We start from the raw sequence: 20,580 nt of genomic DNA, 5'->3' as shown, positions 1-20,580 counted from the left end.
GCGATGGAGTATTTCAGTCATGGAAATGGTGCCACCACTAACGGAGATAATTACACAGATCCCAATCTCCAGACATAACCACAAGCATTATGCCTGTTAGTTCCCTGGAGCTCCTTCTGGATCCTGAACAATAAGATATTACGGTTCCCTAAGAGACTAGACATTTTGTTGTGAACAGTTTTCCTGTCCTATGTTACTTCCCCAGGAATCTTTATTATTAACCTTTAGCACTTGAGGTAAATTGATCACACCTTTGGAACTCAAAAGCTTACAGATCTGTCAATTGACAATAATGTTGTCATACTTTTTCAGAGTTGTGAAAGAGACAATGGACCAGAAAGCACTTTGACAACTTTAAAATTTTCTACAAATTCAAGACATGGCTTTTGGACTACCTTAATACAACATTTAATCAGATTATTTCTGCAAAAACACTGTTGTAATATTCATGACAGTTTTTCTTGAATATTTCCCATTTGGTTGTCAATAAGGTATTTTATGTCCAATACATAATCACTTTTGCTTCTATTATATTATCTAGCAAAAATATATGTTAAAAAAAAAAAAGAAGTGACAGAAAGTATATTTGGAACCAACCAGTAAGTGGATACTCTTAGAATATCACTCCCTGTGGTCAACACTGCTCCTGTGATAATATACATTACTGGGAAATTAGTTCTCACCCCAGTCACACCTTGATAACCCATTGTTACTATACGTTACAATGAATGTCTTTGTCATTTGAGCTAAATAGCCTTAGTAGGTCAAAGAGTAGGCTACATTAAATATAAAGTAGCTCAAGTTATAGCAACACTCACAAGTACCTATATTTAACAGAAATAAGTTACTGTCAAGCCCATACCCACTTGGCATACACCTGTTCTGGGCATGCAGTGGCTTTTCACTGCAAACACCAGTAACTTTCTACCTGAGGGCTTTCTCTAGCCATGGGAGATGCTTGCACACAGTCCGGAAGTGTTGGGGAGGAGATACTTCCAGAAGCAGACCACAACCAATGACAAACAGAGGCTTATAAATAAAAATCATGGTTTCTTTGTCCCTCAGGTGTGACAACTCTCCGTGGGTTTGGTGCTATCTCCCAGGGCTCCCCAGTGGGACTGAGCCCCAGATGCTGTTACCAATAACCTGCTCATTAACACATCCTGCATTGGTTTCCTTCCTTTCCTTATTGTCCTACTGAAATTTCCTGGGATCACTTTCCAAAAAAACATTACTCAACTCCAACTTTCAGTGTCTGCTTCTCTGGAAACTCAAACTAAGATACCTGGTCTGTAAACCAATGCCAACTTTTTAGTAACTCCATGGAAAAATGAAAAAGAAGGATATAACATACAATTGACATTAAAGGATCTGTTGTCAATGCAAATTTCATAAAGCTAAATTTATGTAATTCAAAAGATTTTTTAAAATCAGGAATTATTTCCTTTCCTTTTTTTTCTCCTTCCCTTCCTTCCTCTCACCCTCTGTCTCCCCATTTTTTCTGTCTTTCTGCCTTGAAATGTCCTTTCCTTTTATGAAACAGTGGTAAGAAATGGTAATAACAAAATACTTTTCACTTAACAAAATGTAAAGTTGACAATTCATAACAATTTAAGTCTCTCAGTTTTTGTTGAAGCGTTAGTAGTCTGAAAAACCCAGATATTTGAAAATTACTTTACTATATGTTATATTTCATTGTTATTTTAACAATGAGATAAAGAATGAAGAGAAAGTTAAAAAATAAAAAAGTTGTGTTAATAAAACAGGTGGAGTTGAAATGTTATTTAAAGGAACATGTGAATTCGAGAAAATTATAGTTAGAAATACTTTAGAAAGGTGGTTTTAATTTAGTGAAGTTATATAACTCACAATTTCTTCTGATGTTCTTAAAACTTGTATCTTCTTTTATCTATAATTTTCTCAACTCAAGGCTCCATTTAACCCTTTCATTGTATAGATATTTTAAAGACTATTAAAGAGGCGTGTGAATTAGGTATGCTAACTGATTTTAGAGGTGAAGGGGACTCTTAGGTGGATAAGAATGTAACCTAAATTGGAGACTTTCCAGGACTCCCAGGTAGAGAGGTCAAAGGTTAGTTGGATTCCATGACTGTGCTTCTGGTGATGTTCAAATTATTGCTGACAAAGACAAAGAATGAGAGTGGTAATTATGAGAAAAATATGGACTGAAGTCCTACTCACTCCGACTCTCTCGTTTCCCTTGACCTGAAAGCATTGCACTTGCCTTTTTCTTTTACTTCTACCTTGGGTCACTGTCATTTATAGGAACCAAGGCACAGAAGGGAAATATAAAATGTTCCTGGTCAGAGGAACAGACTAATGAAGGGAACAGATTTCTTATAAAGAATAATGAAAAATCAGCAAAATAATGACAAAAATTTAAAAATTTTAAAAATACATTTTTTCTACCCTTCTTTCAAGAGAGGGGATATTTAGGTCCAACTGCTCTAAGCACCTTTAACCATATATAAGTTTAGATGTTCCAAGAGGGCTCCTGCATTGGCTTCCTTTGAAGTTTATTTTACCACCTCAGAGATTGTGCTATTCTTTAATTTTCCCATGGTGTTTATAATTTTCATTAATCTTATTCGGTTGTTATACCACATACTGTAATCTCTGAAGAACTATTTACTTTTTCATCAAAATAATTTCCTTTAACTTATACCTCCTCAATGTTATTTTCTCAAAACATCTCTCTAATAAGGAAATTTGTTGTCTTGAGGATTTTAAGATGAGGTGAGCAAATGCAGTAGGGATATTAGGGGTTAGGAATAAAGACTTTTTTTTTTTTTCCAAAATTTTGGGTCAATGAAACCTTTTGACACTATTTGGATAAGCTTAGAAGCCTGTTTGTACAGCTAAGTAGGGTATCAAACACAATTTGGAATTCTTTAAACACAGCTGTAAGCTCTTTATCATTTCTTGCTTAATCTTCCCCTCAGGTGTTACTCATATATTTATTCTAAACATCTTGAGGTTACTAAGAATTACCTTTCATATACTGAAGTATCAAAATATTTCAGAATATTGGTGTTTCCAATAAAATCAGAATAAGCCAAAATCATTTTTAAAAAAATTAAATGTTCAGATTCCTTTCACCCACAAGTCTTTATCCAGCATTTTTTTTTTTACCATTTATTCATTAAATACTGTTTAATATTTGGATTAACATCTTAAACCACAATAGTGACTGTCCTTCAAGATTGTTTTACTAAGGTAAAAGCTATTTTTCCTCTCTTTTCTTTTGTATATTGTTCTGCTTTTCAGTACCTCCCTGTTTAATATTATCTGTGATTTTAATTAACAGATTGTTTACTTCCCTTTGTCAACTGATGTTACATAACACCACATCTAACACTAATTCCTACAGAATCCCTGTAAGGCTTGCTTTTCTCCACATAGATATTTCATAGTTGTTGTTTTTTGTTTGTTTTTTGTTAATTGTTCTTTAGTTTTTGACTCATGAAACTTCAAGGAGCATATCTATGTTGGGAAATTCAGAGGAGAAAAAAGGAAAACACAGTAGAAATTGAGGGGGAAATTAGCAGGAAAAAAGAGAGCATGAGACTATAAATGAGACAAGGATAGAATATCAAGGTGAGTAGAAAGAGAAAAAAGGCAATAGACAAAAGTAAAGAAGGTAGAAACATTTAACCCTTTTGGAAAAAATAAAAAGTTACCGAAGACAGACAACTGATTTGAGATTAAGGAAGTACACAAGAAAGAGTCAAGATCTGTCCAGTAAAAGGAGTAATTTGAAAATACCTCATCAAAATATGTGGTAATCTTTTTAGATGAAAAGGGCAACACAACTGTAAGATTGAACATAAAGTAAGACTAATATTTGATTGATTTACAAATAGACTTTTAGTAGTTCTTTCCTACTAGTTGAGCTATTGATGTCTAAAGATGTGAGCTGGTCTATTCCAGAACTGGTTAAAAGGATGGAGAGCTGTTCAAAGGAAGCCAAGCACTGGGTTAGGCAGTATTTGTATAGTATTTTAGTATTATATTAAGAATTGTGGACACATACGCTAGAAAACAATATAACTCAGCATCTAATTGGTGTTGGACTGCATTAAATATTGGCCTTTAATTGCCAAAGAATTTTCATAAAAAGGGGAGGAGGTAATTCTGCAAAGTAGAGTAGTGAGTCTGATCTCAAACCTATGTGAGCAGTTAGAGAAGAGAGGTCAGTGATACCCAAGAGCTGGTGATAACCTGCCAGTCCAACCTCCTACATTCAAAGGCTGATGGTGGTAATTGAGGTGGGAGTGTTGGAGCATTGGGATGCTAACACAGTAGATTTGAAACACAGGCTACATGTAAATTCATTGGCAGTAGGTGAATAGGTACTTTGATGGTCTAACTCTGAGTACCTCAGTTTAAAAAAATACCCAAGAAAAAGTGTTTTCCGATAGGCAACTGTAAAACTTCATTATTCTCTTTAGTATGGAATTACTTTATTATGCATATTCTCATTTTCTAACGCCCTTTCCAAAATGGCACAGAACTTAGTAACCTAATACCTACATCACTATCCCACCTACCTAGTGAATGACACTGAGTTGGCTTTCTTACTCATTTTTCTTTCTTTCAGAACCATTTTTAGGTATCACATACCTCCTTCCTGATAAGCATACTATGGTACAGTGGTTTTTAAATGTGTAAACTTGAAGGCTCATTAAACCATAGATTGCTGCAGTTGCTGATTCAGAAGATCTGGGATGGCTCACCCAAATTTGCATTTCTAACAAGGTCCTAAGATAATGCTTGTCTGAGACCACTCCTGAGACTAGTCCATCTCCATCCTCCCAAGGAATACATGGCAAAAGAGGTAAGCACAATAAGGGGTCCTCATGATCACTGTTAAATCAAGTTTGTCACTGGTTTGGTAAATAGGCTTATTCAGACTTCTAAAGTAAAAGAAAACGTTTTGCAGCGCCTTGCCACCTCTTTCAGTGGTCTTTTGCTTTTTCCCTGGACCTTTATTGCAGCTTCTTCCCATCCCCAATATGCTCCTATGTTGGTTTGATCATCCTTAGCAGAGAAAATATGGATCTCAAATATCAATGGTATTTAATATGGGATTCTTCCTGGGAGAATTTAAAAGATAAGAACAATATGAGTCCAAAAAAAAAAGCAAATTACCTGTAATTTCAGATAAAGGGGATGATTCCTCCACCTACTAGTATATGAGTGCATATACTAGTTTACATACAGTATAGTCCAGTATAGAAGAAAACAAAACCCTTCTCTTTGGATATATTAAGGGTGAGATTTCAATTTATTGGTAATTTTTGACACCTAGACATAACTGCACTTTAGGACCTTCTTTGACATTGGTCGTGTCGAAGGTGCTCTGTGCATCATCACACGTGCATTGTGGAGCAGGCTCCGCTGTCTTTTTCACCTGAGGACAAAAGGGCACTGGTTGGTATCCTCTGTGGCACCCCTCCTCTTCACACCTCATTAGGACCTACCAGACTGGCAATGGCACGGGGGGGGGGGGGGGGTGTGCGCGCGCGGGCGCAAGGGAGAGGGGCGTGGGGGAGGGAGGCGCGGTGAAGAAAACGTGTCTAGTTACAGAAATCTGACTTCACAACCATTATTCCTACCAAAATGCTTAGCCTTCCCCCTATGGCACCCCCCTTTATCCCGTTTCGTTTTCTTGAGTTTCAGAACCTAGTATTTTATTTGTTTGTAATAGTCATATAACGATTTAGATTATGTAACAAAAATGAAAATATTAAGAGTACTGCCTCAACCTCGGAAGCCATCTGCAGCCTCCCCTACCCGGGCCGTGGCCACGGATCTCTGCGCCGCCGGGTTGGGCCAGGAAGCAGGGACCTGGCCGGCTTCGCGCACCTTCCCTCCCCTTTCCCGCTTTCCTTCCTCTCCACCACTCCCGCTCCCGCCGGTCCCTCCGGTTCTCAGGACGCCGGGCGGCTGCGGGCTCAGGGACCCGGCCCTCCCCTCCTTCGGCCCACCGGCCCGGCAGACAAAGCCCAGGGAGCCCAGCGCGCGCCGCGGGCCACACGGACGGGGGAGAGAGGCCTCGCCGCCACGCGCCCTCCCCGGAGCGGGACCGCGAGCGCGTCCCCGCGCTTCCTCCGCTCCCGACGCTTCCCTTTCCTCCCTCAGGCCCAGCCCCCGCCCGCGCCTGCGCAGGAGCGCGCTCCCGCCTTCCCCGCCCTTCCTTCCCCCCGCCCCTCCGCCGGGGCCCCGCCCTCCTTTCTCTCGCGTCGGTTTCCCTGAGAGCTCCAGGCTGGGAGCCGTTCGGCCGATTTCCCCACTACCCCGCCCCCCTTCCTCTGTTCTCCCCACCCCTCCCGGCTCCAGCCCGGTGGACGATGCGGCGGCTGCGGCGGCCCCAGCCCCGGCAGCGGCAGCGGCCCCGGCGGTGGCTGCGGTGGGGGTGGCCGGAACTCGGGTGGTGAAGCGGCCGTGGCGGCGGCGGCTGAAGGGGCGGCCGCGGCCCCGCCGCTCTCCCGGCGCTTCCCTTCCTCTTGAGAGCCGCCAGGAAGTTTCTCGCTTCTGTGCATGTGTGCGCGTGAGTGTGGGTGTCGGAGGTGAAGGTCTGGGCGGCGTTGGTGCCGGCGCCGGGCTTTTTTGCCCACTTCGCTTCCCGTAAACCCGGGAGCCGGGGCTGTGGCCCGAGGAGGGGGCGCGGCGACGGGCTCCCTCCTTTTGTTGTTGTTTCCTCCGCCTGGAGTACTGAGGTGGGGGGACGCGCCCGGGCGGGGCGGCTCGGAGCCCGGGCCTGGTGGCCCGCGGGGCTCCCGGGCGGGCCGGGCGAGGCCGAGCGGAGCGGGCTTCAACATGATGGCGGCCGAGGCGGGCGGTGAGGAGGGCGGCCCGGTGACCGCCGGGGCCGCGGGCGGCGGCGCGGCCGCGGGCGCCAGCTCCTATCCGGCGGCGTGCCGGGTGAAGATCCCGGCGGCCCTGCCGGTGGCAGCCGCCCCCTATCCCGGGCCGTCGGAGGGCAGAGTGGCCGGGACGCTGGATGGCGGAGCCGCTTTGGGATCAGGGTTCCTGGGAGCCGGGGCTGGGGCCGGGGCGCCGGGGGGAGCCGGACTGTCAGGGGGAGGCGCCGCCGCCGCCGCCGCCGGCGTGGCTGGTGCTGCCGCCGCTGCCGCCGCCGGACCTGGCGGGGAGCTGGCTCTCACCAAAGGGACCGCTTCGTTGCCTGGCGAGACCTTCGGGGCCGGCGGCGGGTTCCCTCCTCTGCCGCCGCCTCCCCAGCTGCCCGCTTTGGGGGCGGGCCTGGGAACCGTGGACGAAGGGGACTCTCTGGATGGACCAGAATACGAGGAAGAAGAGGTGGCCATCCCGCTGACCGCTCCGCCAACGAACCAGTAAGTGAAGCCCGCTGCTCGGGGGGCTGGGGGAGCTGGCTCCCGGGGAGGAAGAAGCGGGGAAACACGCCCGCGCCGTCAGCTGTGATTTGTTCTGAAAAAGTTTTGAAGCTCCAGGTTCCCTGCGTAGGGATTCAGTTTGATCGCTCACCTTCCCTTACAGGCTCACTCCCTGGCGTCTTTGTACGTTGATTGCTCCTCTGGGAAGATGTAAAGTTTTTAAGGTGGGAAGCTCGGGGAAATGTGTGTCAGGTGAGAACCGGATCTGGTTCTGCCCCTTCCAAATTGAGCGGCGTTCCGGGGATTGAGCTGAGCTTGCAGCTACCGAGGCAGCTGTAGTTTATTATCGAGTATTACCCTGTGTGTGTGCCTTGTTGCAGCTAGAGATGGTCAGTGAGAAGCTTTGAGTGTGAGTGTTTGAATGAGTATTGCACTGATATTGTTTGAAACGTGTCTCGGTCGGAATGCGTTGTTTTTGTTGCACTGCAGATCTAAACTTCAGCCGGTTGAAAGCATAGCGATGCAAAAAAAAGTCTGGATCACTTAGGAAAACGTGGGTCAGCGAGAAAGGAAAGGAGATTTATGAATTACAGGTGTGCTTAAGGGCCCCTACTCCAGCAGTATATGTAACTTGTGCCTTCGAGTCCTCATTTGTTAATATTAGTGCGATTTTTTTTTATAGTTGAGACTTTCTAAGTACAGCGTTGAAATAAAACAAAATTAAGAGCGTGCTTCCCTTCAACACTTTTTGTTGGTGGCCAATACAATATTATATTTCTAAATTAATTTTGACAGCACTGCAGAATATATAGAACAACGACTTTTCTGTATAGAGTACCTCCCTCTTGTTCCCTTCATAAGTGAGTTTAGGTATGAACTTATATATAAAGGTAGACCTTAATGGGAGGAAAATGTTGATGGGAAGTGGTATAGTAGGCAAAACTTGTTTTATAGATCTCTCACATCTGTCCTAATTGACTTAGAATTTGACAACCTTGGTGAGTATCAGAGGAAAAAAGATTTGGTTCATATGTTGACACTTGAAGTATTATTATTTTGGAGGATGGGGTGGTATATTTAGAGAATTTAGAAGCAATTAAACAAATTAGGAAAAGATTTTGTAATACTAATCCATTTTGACTTATGACTATATCTTTTGATACTTAGGTGGAAAAGTGAAGTTAATCTTATGTCAGCCATGGTATAGGGTATTGTATTCCTTTTATATTGTTCAATAGAGTTCCTTTTTTTTTTTGGCTAATTTTATCCTAACTTATGTCATGTCTAGTATTGCAGACTTTTCTGAAGGTGTTCAGAGAGTGATACAATTCTAATTTTACACACTGTTGCACATCTTCAAGCCTTTTTGCAAAAAAAAAAATAGTCAGTTAAATATCAAGTGCCCACTATATGCTCAGCACTGTGGTTATAATAAACAAAGTACAACTTTTTATACTGAAAGAATATAGTCTTATGCCAGTTCATAACTGAATTAAATTAGGCATATTTAGTATATTGTAGTTTTAAATTTTTAAAAAGTACAATTTATTTAATAGAGAAGTTTTAGGTTGATAGCAAAATTGAGCAGAGAATACAGAGCCTTCCCATTAAATTTCCTATCTAATAATAGAGTAACATGTAAATTACCATCACTCCGCTACGCCCACGATTGGGTGGCAGGAGGCTGCGGGGTGGGACTCGTGGTGGCCTATCCGGCCATTGAGAGGCACAGATCCGCTGCCACTGAGGGGGGCTATCCTGCTGTTGAGAGGCGCAGGGGGCGGGACTCCCGCCACCTGTGCCTCTTAATGGCCAGATCCGCCGGCCGCTGAGGGGGCTGCCGCGGACACCCAGCTGCGTCTCTCAACGGCAGGGTAGCCAGGTGTCCGCGGCAGCCCCCCTCAGCGGCCGCGGACCATCAAAAGCGGGGGAGCTGGGTGCCTGTCTGCTCTGGCACCAGGCCTTTCAGAAGCCTCCGCTGAGCCAGAGGCTTCTGAAAGGCCTGGTGCACCAGCGGACGGGCACTCAGCTCCACCGCGAAAAGCGAAAGCGTGTAGGGGACCCTACACGTGCATGATTCAATCATGCACTGGGCCTCTAGTTTAATAATAAACATGAATGGTTACATAGGAAAAGTTGTGTTTGTGAGGAGTTCATTGTGTGAGATTTTCATTATTATATGTATTTGAGAATACAAATATTTGTGACTATGTATATGAGATTTGTTTTATTTTAAAAAAAAGTATCCTCCATTTCTAGTATGTTTTTAAATTTGCCACTGAGAAGTACAAATTTCCTTCTTTTCTTTATCTTAGATATCAACCCAGAGTCACTGGAGGCAATACAGTGTAGTGGTTAAGCGTGAAAATTCTGAAGTTAGACAAGATTTGGGTTGGAATCCTGACACTACCACTTACTAGCTGTGTGATCTTGGAAAGGTCAGTTTCCCCATCTGTAAAATGGGGATAATAATGGTACCTTCCTCATATGGTTGTTTTCAAGGTTTAATGGGAACCCTGAACATATTCAGTAATAGTACCTGACATATAGTTAAGTGTTCAACAAATAAATGGTCTCCCAAAGTAAAAATAACATAATTTTATTATCATTAAATTGCCTACTAATTCTGTTGTTGTAGGGAATCCCTTACTACTAGCTATCTTAGAGAATGTTTTGAACTCCAAAGGCCTGTCTACAACAATTAATTATATTGAAAATTTTATTTTAACTTCACAAAGTTAAGCAGGTTTAGAGATGAAGTTCATGTTTTCTATTCCTATTTTTTTTTAATATATTTTATTGATTTTTTACAGAGAGGAAGGGAGAGGGACAGAGAGCTAGAAACATCGATGAGAGAGACATCGACCAGCTGCCTCCTGCACACCCCCCACCGGGGATGTGCCCGCAACCAATGCACATGCCCTTGACCGGAATCGAACCTGGGACCTTTCAGTCCACAGACCGACGCTCTATCCACTGAGCCAAACCGGTTTTGGCTCTATTCCTATTTTTAAATGAAAGAACAATGCCTTAATACCTTGGTTAAATAATGACAAATCTTTCATAAAAGTATTAAATGTTTTGAACTAAATTAATATTTGATTACTAGTAATTGGTTGTCTTACTTATTGATAACATGGTTCCGCTCACATGATAGGAGGTTCAGGTACTGGATTGAGTCCACAGTGGTTTGTTAGGCTGAGGTTCCCTGGTCATAGAGTTCAGCTTTGTATCCAGCTAGTTTGGTGCTGTTGGTCTCAAGAGAGTCAAGTGACCGTATGTAGATTGACTAGTGTAAATATAATAATGCCATTAGTATTTTGTATCCGTTTTTTCTGTATGCATGGTGAATCATTAGTCTCATGTTTATTAGTTTTGTTAAGGCCAGAGAAGTTTGTGTAATTTTAACTATCACATTTATTTGAATATTTTCCTTTCTACAAGTTCTGAGGAAAAAAATTTAAAAAGAAAAAAATTATTTCCATATATTTTTATGCTAAGAAGTTTCTATATTCAAAACTGCTAACAAATTTCTTTTTCAAGAGAGAAAAATTAAAGGAGTTTGTCACTGTTACTCCCTGTAATTTTATGGAGCTGCTTCTCATTGTTCTTGTTATTTTTTCTATTTCCCCTAAAGGTGAAGGAGAGAAAGTAAAGGAATGTTGGTCTCTTAGTATACCTTAAAATATATATATATAGTTACATACTAGTGTGTGTGTGTGTGTGTATGTGTATGTATGTATGTATTATGAGTCTGCAGCAGCAGAACTCCATTGAGCTGAATCCAATCCACAGATATACTAGTATATGGTTTGCTCTTAGTGTATTTGGGACCTATTGTAATTAGTTGTTACCATTTAAACATTGGAAGACTTTAGCATAGTTAGTTCAGTGGTTGAGCATTGACCTATGAACCAGGAGGTCACAGTTCAGTTCCCAGTCAGGGCACATGCCCAGGTTGCGGGCTCCATCCCCAGTGTGGGGCGTGCTGATGTTTCTATCTCTCTCTCTTCCTCCCAAATCAATAAGAATCTATTTTATAAAAAAAAATTGGAAGACTTCACAGTTAAGAAGCCTCAATTTTTAGCATCTCTTGAGAAATCACAGGTTGCTGTTTCTGGTTGAGAGTAGATTGCTAGAGCCCAGTGGAGGTTGTCTCTTTGAGGCGGGGTCTGAGTTTTCCATTTTGCTGTAGCCTCCACCAGGCCTGCTTTGCCATTGATATTATTTGCCTGGCATCTGGCCAAGATCTTACCCTGGACCTAATAAGCAGGCTTCTCAGGCCTGAAACAAAGGAAAAAGAAATAAGGAATTTAAATAATACCTTTTTTCCTCTTAAAAAATAAACTTACTGTCTCTACAAAAGTAAAATAATTCTAAGTCAAATAATTGTTAAAGTTAATGTTAGTACATGTAGTGTTCATTAACTCTGTCTCTGATAGCATTATAACTATGGGTGAGTCATTATTTCCTAATAAAAATGGGGATGAGAATTGCAAAGATTAGTTGTGGATAGAGTGGACCCAGATTTTATACCATATTTTTAGTAGATGCTTAATTTAAGGGATTACAACAATGAGTAAGATGCTCCTTTTCTCAGTGAGTCTCTCTTCTTAGAGAGTTTTGGCTCTAGTAGGAAGTTAAATAAACCTATTATTATGATTCAGGATAGATTAAGATAAATATAATGAGTGAAGTATGAGGAATGGGTCATTGGGGTTAAAAGAATAAGACATGATATAAAGAGGATCAGTAAAGTCTGAGGAAAAGTAGGCGGTATGTTTTCCTTGCTGCATAATTTATTATCTGAACATGAAGTTATTGGTTCCTATTGCCTAATGATTTTATCAGGTAAAAAAAAAAAAGAATTATGAGTTAAATGAGTATAAACTTTTGACCTTAGTGAAGAGTCTGCCCTGAACTCTTATTTACCTGTGGTCTGGAGGGAGGTTGAAGGAGGTGCCTGTAGTTACTAAGAATACAGAGCACAGCCAAAGGCTAGAATTGGTCTGGGTCATTCAAAACCAGACAAAGGCTGACAGACAAAAAATAAAAAGGACAGCTATAAATTAGGAAGAAGAAAGGGAAAACTTAGAAGGGAGCATAAGGGGGTGGGGCAGAGAGGAGGGGAGGAGAGGGTGGCAGGGGGAGAAGGGGGAGAGAGTAGGGAATGGGGTAGGAAGAGGGAGAGTGTATGTTATGCTGTGCTATCCACCAGCTGTCCCAGCTGAGGTACCAAATTTAGGCATTAAGACACCTTGGATGTTCATGTGTCATCTTTTAGCTATAACATCCCCTCACCCTCGCTCTCTCCCCTTCTCTCACCTTCTCTTACCCTCTCCTCTCTCCATCCCTGTAGTCTCTCTACTTCATTGGCTTGAGCTTCTTCACAGCATGGCAGCTGGGTTCCACAACAGAGCATTTCAAGAGGACAGGACTTTCTGTGACATCACTTATCAAGTCTCTGCAGTCTTTTTTTTTTTTTTTAAATATTTTTTATTGATTTTTTTACAGAGAGGAAGGGAGAGGGATTGAGAGTTAGAAACATTGATGAGAGAGAAACATTGATCAGCCACCTCCTGCACACCCCCTACTGGGGATGTGCCCGAAACCAAGGTACATGCCCTTGACCGGAATTGAACCTGGGACCCTTCAGTCCTCAGGCTGATGCTCTATCCACTGAGCCAAACTGCTTAGGGCAAGTCTCTGCATTCTTTGTGTGTGTTAATGTTCCAGTGGCCAGTGCTAATTACATGACCCAGTGCAGATTCAGTATGGGATGTTGGTTATTGCTCATTGTTTGAATATTCAAGGCCATTAATACTGGGAGTTGAGATTTCTTGGGGACACCAAAGTTATAGCCTACTCCATGTTTTCATCTACATGTAATCTTATCTAATAAAGAGGGAATATGCTAATTGACCATTACTCCATCACAAAGATGGCTGCAGCCCTGGCTGGTTTGGCTCAGTGGATAGAGCGTCGGCCTGCGGACTGAAGGGTCCCAGGTTCGATTCCGGTCGAGGGCATGTACCTTGATTGCGGGCATGTCCCCAGTGGGAGGTGTGCAAGAGGCAGCTGATTGATGTTTCTCTCCCATCAATGTTTCTAACTCTATCCCTCTCCCTTCCTCTCTGTATAAAAATCAATAAAATATATTAAAAAAAAACAAAAAAGATGGCTGCACCCACAGCTGAGGCCAAGTTCCCATAAAGAGCCTTAATGAGCAATCAGCAGGGACCTGAGGTTACGCCCTCCCCCACCCCCGCGGGGCTTGACAGGGGACCTCAGGCCGTGCCCCCTGCCCCAGCACCGGGCCAGGGGACCTGAGGCTGCGCCCCCCTGCCTTAGGCTCAGCATGATTGTCTTTTATTAAATGATTCAAATATATCCACAATAGGTTTTGCTTCTTACCACCATTATCTTAATTTAAATAAAAATATTAAGTATGGATGTTGGTTATGGCTCATTATTTGAATATGAAAGTATATAGAAGGTAGGTATGTTATCTTGAAATTATCTGCAGTACATTTCAGTTGTGAGCCAAGTTAAAAATAGTTGTCAGATACAGTTTACTTCTCCACAAGTCTAATCACATTGCAGTAGGATTTGGGGTATGATTTTAGGTATTTCAGTGATTATGTGATTTTTGTTAGTAAAACAATGAACATTATGGTGTACAAAAGAAATATAAAAATATACACTCTATTTAGAAGATGAGGCATTAATGATAGAGAATTAAGATGATAAAATTAAATTACAGACATAAATTAGTGTCCATAATTTTTTAGATATGTTTACTATTAGATTTGAGTAATACTTATAATTAATTTTTTTAAGGGAGAGGATGGGAAGGCAGAGGCCCAGTATTGGCTTATTTATTATTTACCATATGCTAGGTACTTTACATAGATTATCTCAATTCTCACAACTAATGCAATAGATATTCACATTCTTATCTTGAGAACACTTAAGTGATAGAACTGGAATTTTAATGCAAAAACTATATTTTTTCCTTTGCCTTGCCCCCTTTCAGTACATGTAACACATATGTGTGCACTCATACAAAACTTAATATACTTCAGGGCTGGCCAGTTCCTGGGTGTTATGGATGGAAATGTGCCCCCCCCCCCCCAAAAAAAAAAAAGAAAAAACAAAAAAGAAAAAACAAAAACACACCCAAATTATATGTTGAAGACCTAACCCCAAGTTTGACTATACTAGGTGTACCTTTTAATATTGGCGGATTTTGTAATCAAATTATCCACTACAAAATTTCAAGAGAAACATCAAAAGTGCTTTATTTAAAGTAATGTCCATTGCTAGCTACACATTTCCCTCATCTTTCAGGTAATTTGTGGATACCATCCCAATAGAACTTTTCTTGTTTTGAGGCAAACCATTCAGAGACCCAATTTTCCACTTATTCGTTTGTTTTGAAGTGCTGCTTAGAAAATGCGTGTGCCATCGACCAGAACAAGTAATCTGAAGGAGCAAGATCTGGTGAATACTGTGGGTGGGTTAATACTTCCTAGGCAAGATCTTTTAATGTGTCTTTAACTGATTTTGAAGTGTGTGATGGTGCGTCATCATGAAGCAAAATTACTTTTCCCGTGTCTTCTGGCACATTCTGTTTTTTTCACGATCAAAGCGTGGTTCAAATTGATCATTTGTTGTCGGTAGTGATCAGTATTAACGGTTTCACCTGGTTTTAGAACCTCATAATACACCACACCTTCCTGATCTCACCAGATGCAGAGCATTGTCTTCTTTCCGAAGGATTTGGCCTTGCAGTCGATGTTGATGGTTGACCAGGATCAACCCATGATTTTGTGCGTTTGGGATTCTCAAAATAAGTCAACTTTTCATCTCCAGTCACAATTCGATGCAAAAAGGCTTTCTTTCATGCCATTGAAGCAACATTTTACTGATGACTTTTCCGTTTTCCATTTGTCTTTCGTTCAGTTGATGTGGCACCCATTTTCCTTCCTTTAAAATCTTTCCTATTGCTTGTAAATGATCGGAAATTGTTTGCTGAGCAACATTTAATCTTTCTGCAAGTTGCTTTTGAGTTTGACAGGCATCTTCATCCAATAATGCTTGTAATTGTTGGTCATCAAACTTTTTCGGTTGACCTGGATGTTCTTTGTCTTTCACATCAAAATCATCACTTTTAAACCAGCGTTCACAAGTATCTAGAGATGGAGCATGTTCACCATAAGTTTCCTGAAGTATACCATAACTTTTTCTTCAAAATAAAGTAATGAATTAAAACTTCCCGCAAATGCTGTTTTTGGCATGAAATTCGACATTTTTAAGCACAAAAATACCTATGATATTAACACCTTCAGCAGATTTGACATATGAAGTTTTGAAGCTTGCTGTCAATACAACAAAATAGCATGCATATCAGATCGCATATATATCAACATATGTGTAACTCCATCTTTTGAAAAACATTTGCATTATTAACTGGTACACCTAGTATATGGTGATAGGCCTTTAAGGAGGTAGTTAAGATTAAATAAGGCCATATGGGTGGGTCTATAATCCAAAAGGACTGTTATTCACATAAGTAGAGGAAGAGACACTAGGAGTGCATATGCACAGAGAGAAGGCCATGTGAGAAGGTGGCCATCTGAAAGCCAAGGAGAGAGGCCTCTTAGAAGTCACCTCCTGGCACCTTAATCTTGAACTCAACCTTCAGAACTGTGAGAAAATAAATATCTGTTGTTTAAGCATCCACTCTGTGGTACTTTGTTATGGTAGCCCAAGCTGACTGATACATTGGGTAACCTTGCATATTTAAAAGTGGCTTCGGATGATTTTGGAGCAGATTGCGTGCACATCCACTACTTGAAAAATAGGTTCCTCATTCTTTTATTTCTTTCATTGTAAGAAAGAAAAACTTTAATTCTTTTTTACTTTCTTTCTTTATCAGTTAGTGATGTATTTCCTCTTTTGGCTATACCTATGTTGAGAGATGGAAAATATTTAAATGCATGTCTGATCACTATGGCGTAAAAAGATTTTTCACATGACCATGGGTTGTAGTAATGGAATATCCTGTGGGTGTGACATTACTCCAGCAAATTTTGTGTATTCATTCGGTGTTCATTGTTGTAACAATGTTACTTTTAAATTCCCATTCTCTTGTATATCTGTCTTATGATAAGGGAATGACTTAGAAGTCTCCCTCAACTGTTAAGTCTTTTTATTTATTTATCTTTTGTAGAAATAACCCACTAAACTGGAGTCACAGTTAAGAAATTATATAATAATAGGACCATATCTCTCCTCCATGCATGCCTATCTAAATATTGAATTATGTCTCAAATTTTTTTATTTTTTTAAATATATTTTATTGATTTTTTTACAGAGAAGAAGGGAGAGGGATAGAGAGCTAGAAACATCGATGAGAGAGAAACATTGATCAGCTGCCTCCTACACGCCCCCTACTCGGGATGTGCCCGCAACCAAGGTACATGCCCTTGACCGGAATCGAACCTGGGACCCTTCAGTCTGCAGGCCGACGCTCTAGCCACTGAGCCAAACCGGTTTGGGCTGAATTATGTCTCAAATTTTTAAAATTAAACTTCATTTTCAGATAATTATAAATTCATATTCAGCTGTAAGAATAACAAAGATGCACTTTTCACCCATTTTTTTCTCAATTGCAACATCTTGTATCACAACAGGATATTTACATTGATAAAACTCACTTATTCATATTTCACCATCTCTGCATACACGTGTGTGTGTGTGTGTGTAGTGTATATTTAGTTCTGTTCAGTTTTATCATGTGTAGATTTGTGTAATCATCACAATAATAAAGGTATAGAACACTTTCATTGACACCAGGATTCTTTGTGCTGCCTTTTTATTTTGTGTGTGTGTGTGTGTGCTGCCTTCATATAACCAAACTTGCCTCCCTTCTCCACTTCCTCCATCTCTAATCCCTGGCAACCACTAATCTGTTCTTCATTTTGTCATTTCAAAAAGATTATATAAATGGAATCATATAGTATGAAATCCTTTTGGGATTAACATTTTTAAAAGTGGCTTCCCTCAAGATTCCCCTTAAGATTCATTCAATTTGTTGCATGTATCCCTACTTTTAGGGATGTACTACACTTTGTTTAACCATTCACCCTTTGGAGAACATTTGGGTTATTTCCAGTTTTGGCTATTAGAATAAAAAGCTGCTATGAACATTTATGTTTACGTTTTTGTGTGAACATAAGTTTTCATTTTTGCCAGAGAAATACCCAAGAGTGCAGTTGCTGGATTGCATGGTAATGTATGTTCAGTTTTATAAGAAATTGTCAATCTGTTTTCTAAAGTGGCTGTGTCCTTATACATTATCACTATTAATATACTAGAGGCCCGGTGCACGAATTTTGTGCATGGGGGCGGGGGTGAGGAGTGTCCCTCAGCCCAGCCTGCACCCTCTCCATCAGGCCTAAACCGGCAGTCGGACATCCCTCTCACAATCTGGGACTGCTGGCTCCTAACCACTCGCCTGCCTGCCTGCCTGATTGTCCCTAACCACTCTGCCTGCCAGCCTGATAGCCCCTTAACCTCTTCCCTGCCGGCCTGATTGACGTGTCTAACTACGCCCCTGCCGGCATGATCATCTCCAACTGCCCTCCCCTGCCGGCCCGATCGTCTCCAACTGAGCTCCCCTGCCGGCCTGATTGACATCTAACTGCCCTCCCCTGCCGGCCTGATGGCCCCCAACTGCCTTCCCTTGTGGGGCTGAGGGGACTGGGGGACTCTGGCTGGATGAGGTGTGTGGTGGTTGCTGCCCCCCGGCAGGGCTGAGGAGATTGGGGGACTGAGGCTGGATGAGGCGGGGCTGAGGGGACTGGGCGCTGCCATCTTGTGGCTGTGGATGCCGCCATCTTGTGAGGGCATGGCAGTCAATTAGCATATTTCCTCATTGGCTGTGGGCGCTGCCATCTTGTGAGGACGTAATGGTCAGTTAGCATATTCCCTCTTTATTAGATAGGATGAGTGATCCTGATTCTTTGTATCCACATCAGCATTTGATATTGTCACCTTTTTTAATTTTAGCTATTCTCATAGATGTTTAGTGAAATCTTATGGTTTTAATTTGTATTTCCCTAATGGCCAATGATGTTGAAAAAATTTTCAGGTGCTAATTTGCTATCTGTATATCCTCTTTGGTGAAATGTCTGTTTATCTCTTTTGCCCATTTTCCAATATGATTTTTTATTGTTGAGTTTATGTATTCTAATTATTCTGTGTTTGATATGTGGTATTCAAATATTTTTTCCATTCTGTAGCTTGTCTTTTTCTCCTCTTAACAGAGCAACAGTTTTTAATTTTGAAGAGGCTTAATTTATTTATATTTTCTTTTGTAGGTTGTACTTTTAACAATTTTTTAGGAAGGGGGAGAGAGAGGAAGAGAGAGGGAGAGAAAAGCAGAGAGGGAGAGAGGGGGGGAGAGAGAGAGAGAGAGAGAGAGAGAGAGAGAGAGAGAGAGAGAGAAAGAGAGAGAGGGATTGCCTCCCTCAACCTATGTATGTGCCCTGACCTGGAATTGAACCTGCCACCTTTTGGTATAAGGGATGCTGCTCCAACCAGTTGAGCCACACTGGTCAGGGCTGTAGGTTGTACTTTGCCTATTCTAGGTCTCAACAATTTTCTCCTATGATTATTTCTAAAAGTTTTATGTTTTACAGTTAAGTCCATGATCCATTTTGATTTCATTTTCATAAAAGATATGGAGTTAAAGTTGAGGTTCATAGTTTTGCCTATAGATATCCAATTGCTCTAGCAACATTTGTTGAAAAGGTGAATATTCCTCTTTCCATTGAATTATTTTGCACTTTTGTCTAAAATCAATTGGGCGTGGATTTACTTTTGGGTTCTCTTTTGTGGTCCATTAATATCTATCTATCTATCTATCTATCTATCTATCTATCTATCTATCTATATCTTCATCTGCTATTAATATACTTTTGATTACTGTAGCTATGTAGTAATCCTTAATATTGGGTAGGGTGATTCCTCTCACTTTTCATTAAGGTTTTAGCTATTCTAAGGCTTGTGTCTTTACATATGAATATTATAACAAGCTTGTCCATGTCTACAAGAACTTTGCTGAGATTTTCATAGGATTGTATTAAACCTATAGATCAGTTTGGGGAGAATTGACATCTTTACCATATTGACATGGTATATATCTCCATTTATTTAGGTCCTCCTCGATTTCATTATTCAGCATTTTAATAATTCTTAGTGTATTACTCCTATAAACATATTGTTAAATTCATACTTAATGTTTTTTCTTTGGAGCAATATTACAAATGTTGTTTTTAATTTCAGTTTCCACATATTCTTTGTTAGTATATAGAAATGCTCTTGATTTTTGTATGTTGGTCTTGTATCCTGTGACCTTGCTAGACTTACTTTTAGTTTTAAGAGGCTTTTTACAGATTCCTTGGGATTTTTTACAATTATGTCAACTGCAAATAGGAACATTTTTGTTGCTTTCTTTCTAATCTTGTATGTCTTTTATTTTTTCTTGTCTCATTGCAGTGGCTAGAAATTCTATAATATTGAATGAGAGTGGTGAGAGCAGATATCCTTGCTTTGTTATTTGTCTGAGGTGGAAAGTGTTTAGTACTAATTTCACCATTAAGTATGTGTAGGCTCTTTTGGAGGGGGAAGGGAGATAGATAATTTCCATCAAGTTGAAGCAGATCACCTCTCTTCCTAATTTACTCAGAGTTTTTATTATGAACTAGTGACCCAGTGCACGAAATTCGTGCACATTAAAAGGGGATTAATTAGAGGAAATAATTTGATATTGCTATTTGCCCTTTCTCTATAATAGAAGTGTCAGAGATGAAAGAAAATTAGTAAAATGTATATGAAAACCTTCCTCCTGTCAGAGTCGGGCACACCACGGGACCCAGAGTCAAGTCCCCGCCCACCCACATGCACCTCAAAATCGAGTGAGAGCCAGATATGCATTATACACCATAACCAGCACCCATCCTATTTTTTCCCCAAAGGATTTAGCTTTTTGTTTAATGGATTTTTCTCTATGGTTTTGTTTTCAATTTCATTAATTTTTGCTTTTATTGTTATTATTTTGTGGGTTTTTTTCTTTTGATTGTTTTGGGTTGATTTTCCTCCAATTTCTCTAGTTTCTTGAGCTAGGAATTTA

At 40.9% G+C, this 20,580-nt stretch overlaps 1 protein-coding gene across 2 annotated transcripts in view; it reads left to right on the top strand.

Moving 5' to 3' along the window:
• Positions 1–6,264: 6,264 nt before the first annotated feature.
• RASA1 (RAS p21 protein activator 1) overlaps positions 6,265–20,580 on the top strand; it is a 98,272-nt gene continuing 83,956 nt past the window's right edge. Inside the window, exon 1 of one of the 2 annotated variants that reach the window (XM_079786940.1) lies at positions 6,265–7,379. In XM_079786940.1, coding sequence (XP_079643066.1) covers positions 6,844–7,379 — 536 coding nt within the window. In that variant the 5' untranslated portion in view covers positions 6,265–6,843. Of the gene's footprint in view, positions 7,380–9,694; positions 9,818–20,580 lie in introns of those variants that run through there. The other variant, XM_079786941.1, reaches the window with a different exon arrangement.

Source organism: Cnephaeus nilssonii (assembly GCF_951640355.1).
Source record: "Cnephaeus nilssonii genome assembly, chromosome: 2".
Taxonomy (NCBI): domain Eukaryota; kingdom Metazoa; phylum Chordata; class Mammalia; order Chiroptera; family Vespertilionidae; genus Cnephaeus; species Cnephaeus nilssonii.
The sequence above is the reverse complement of the archived record's forward strand: the minus strand, read 5'-3'. Positions and strand labels throughout refer to the sequence as shown.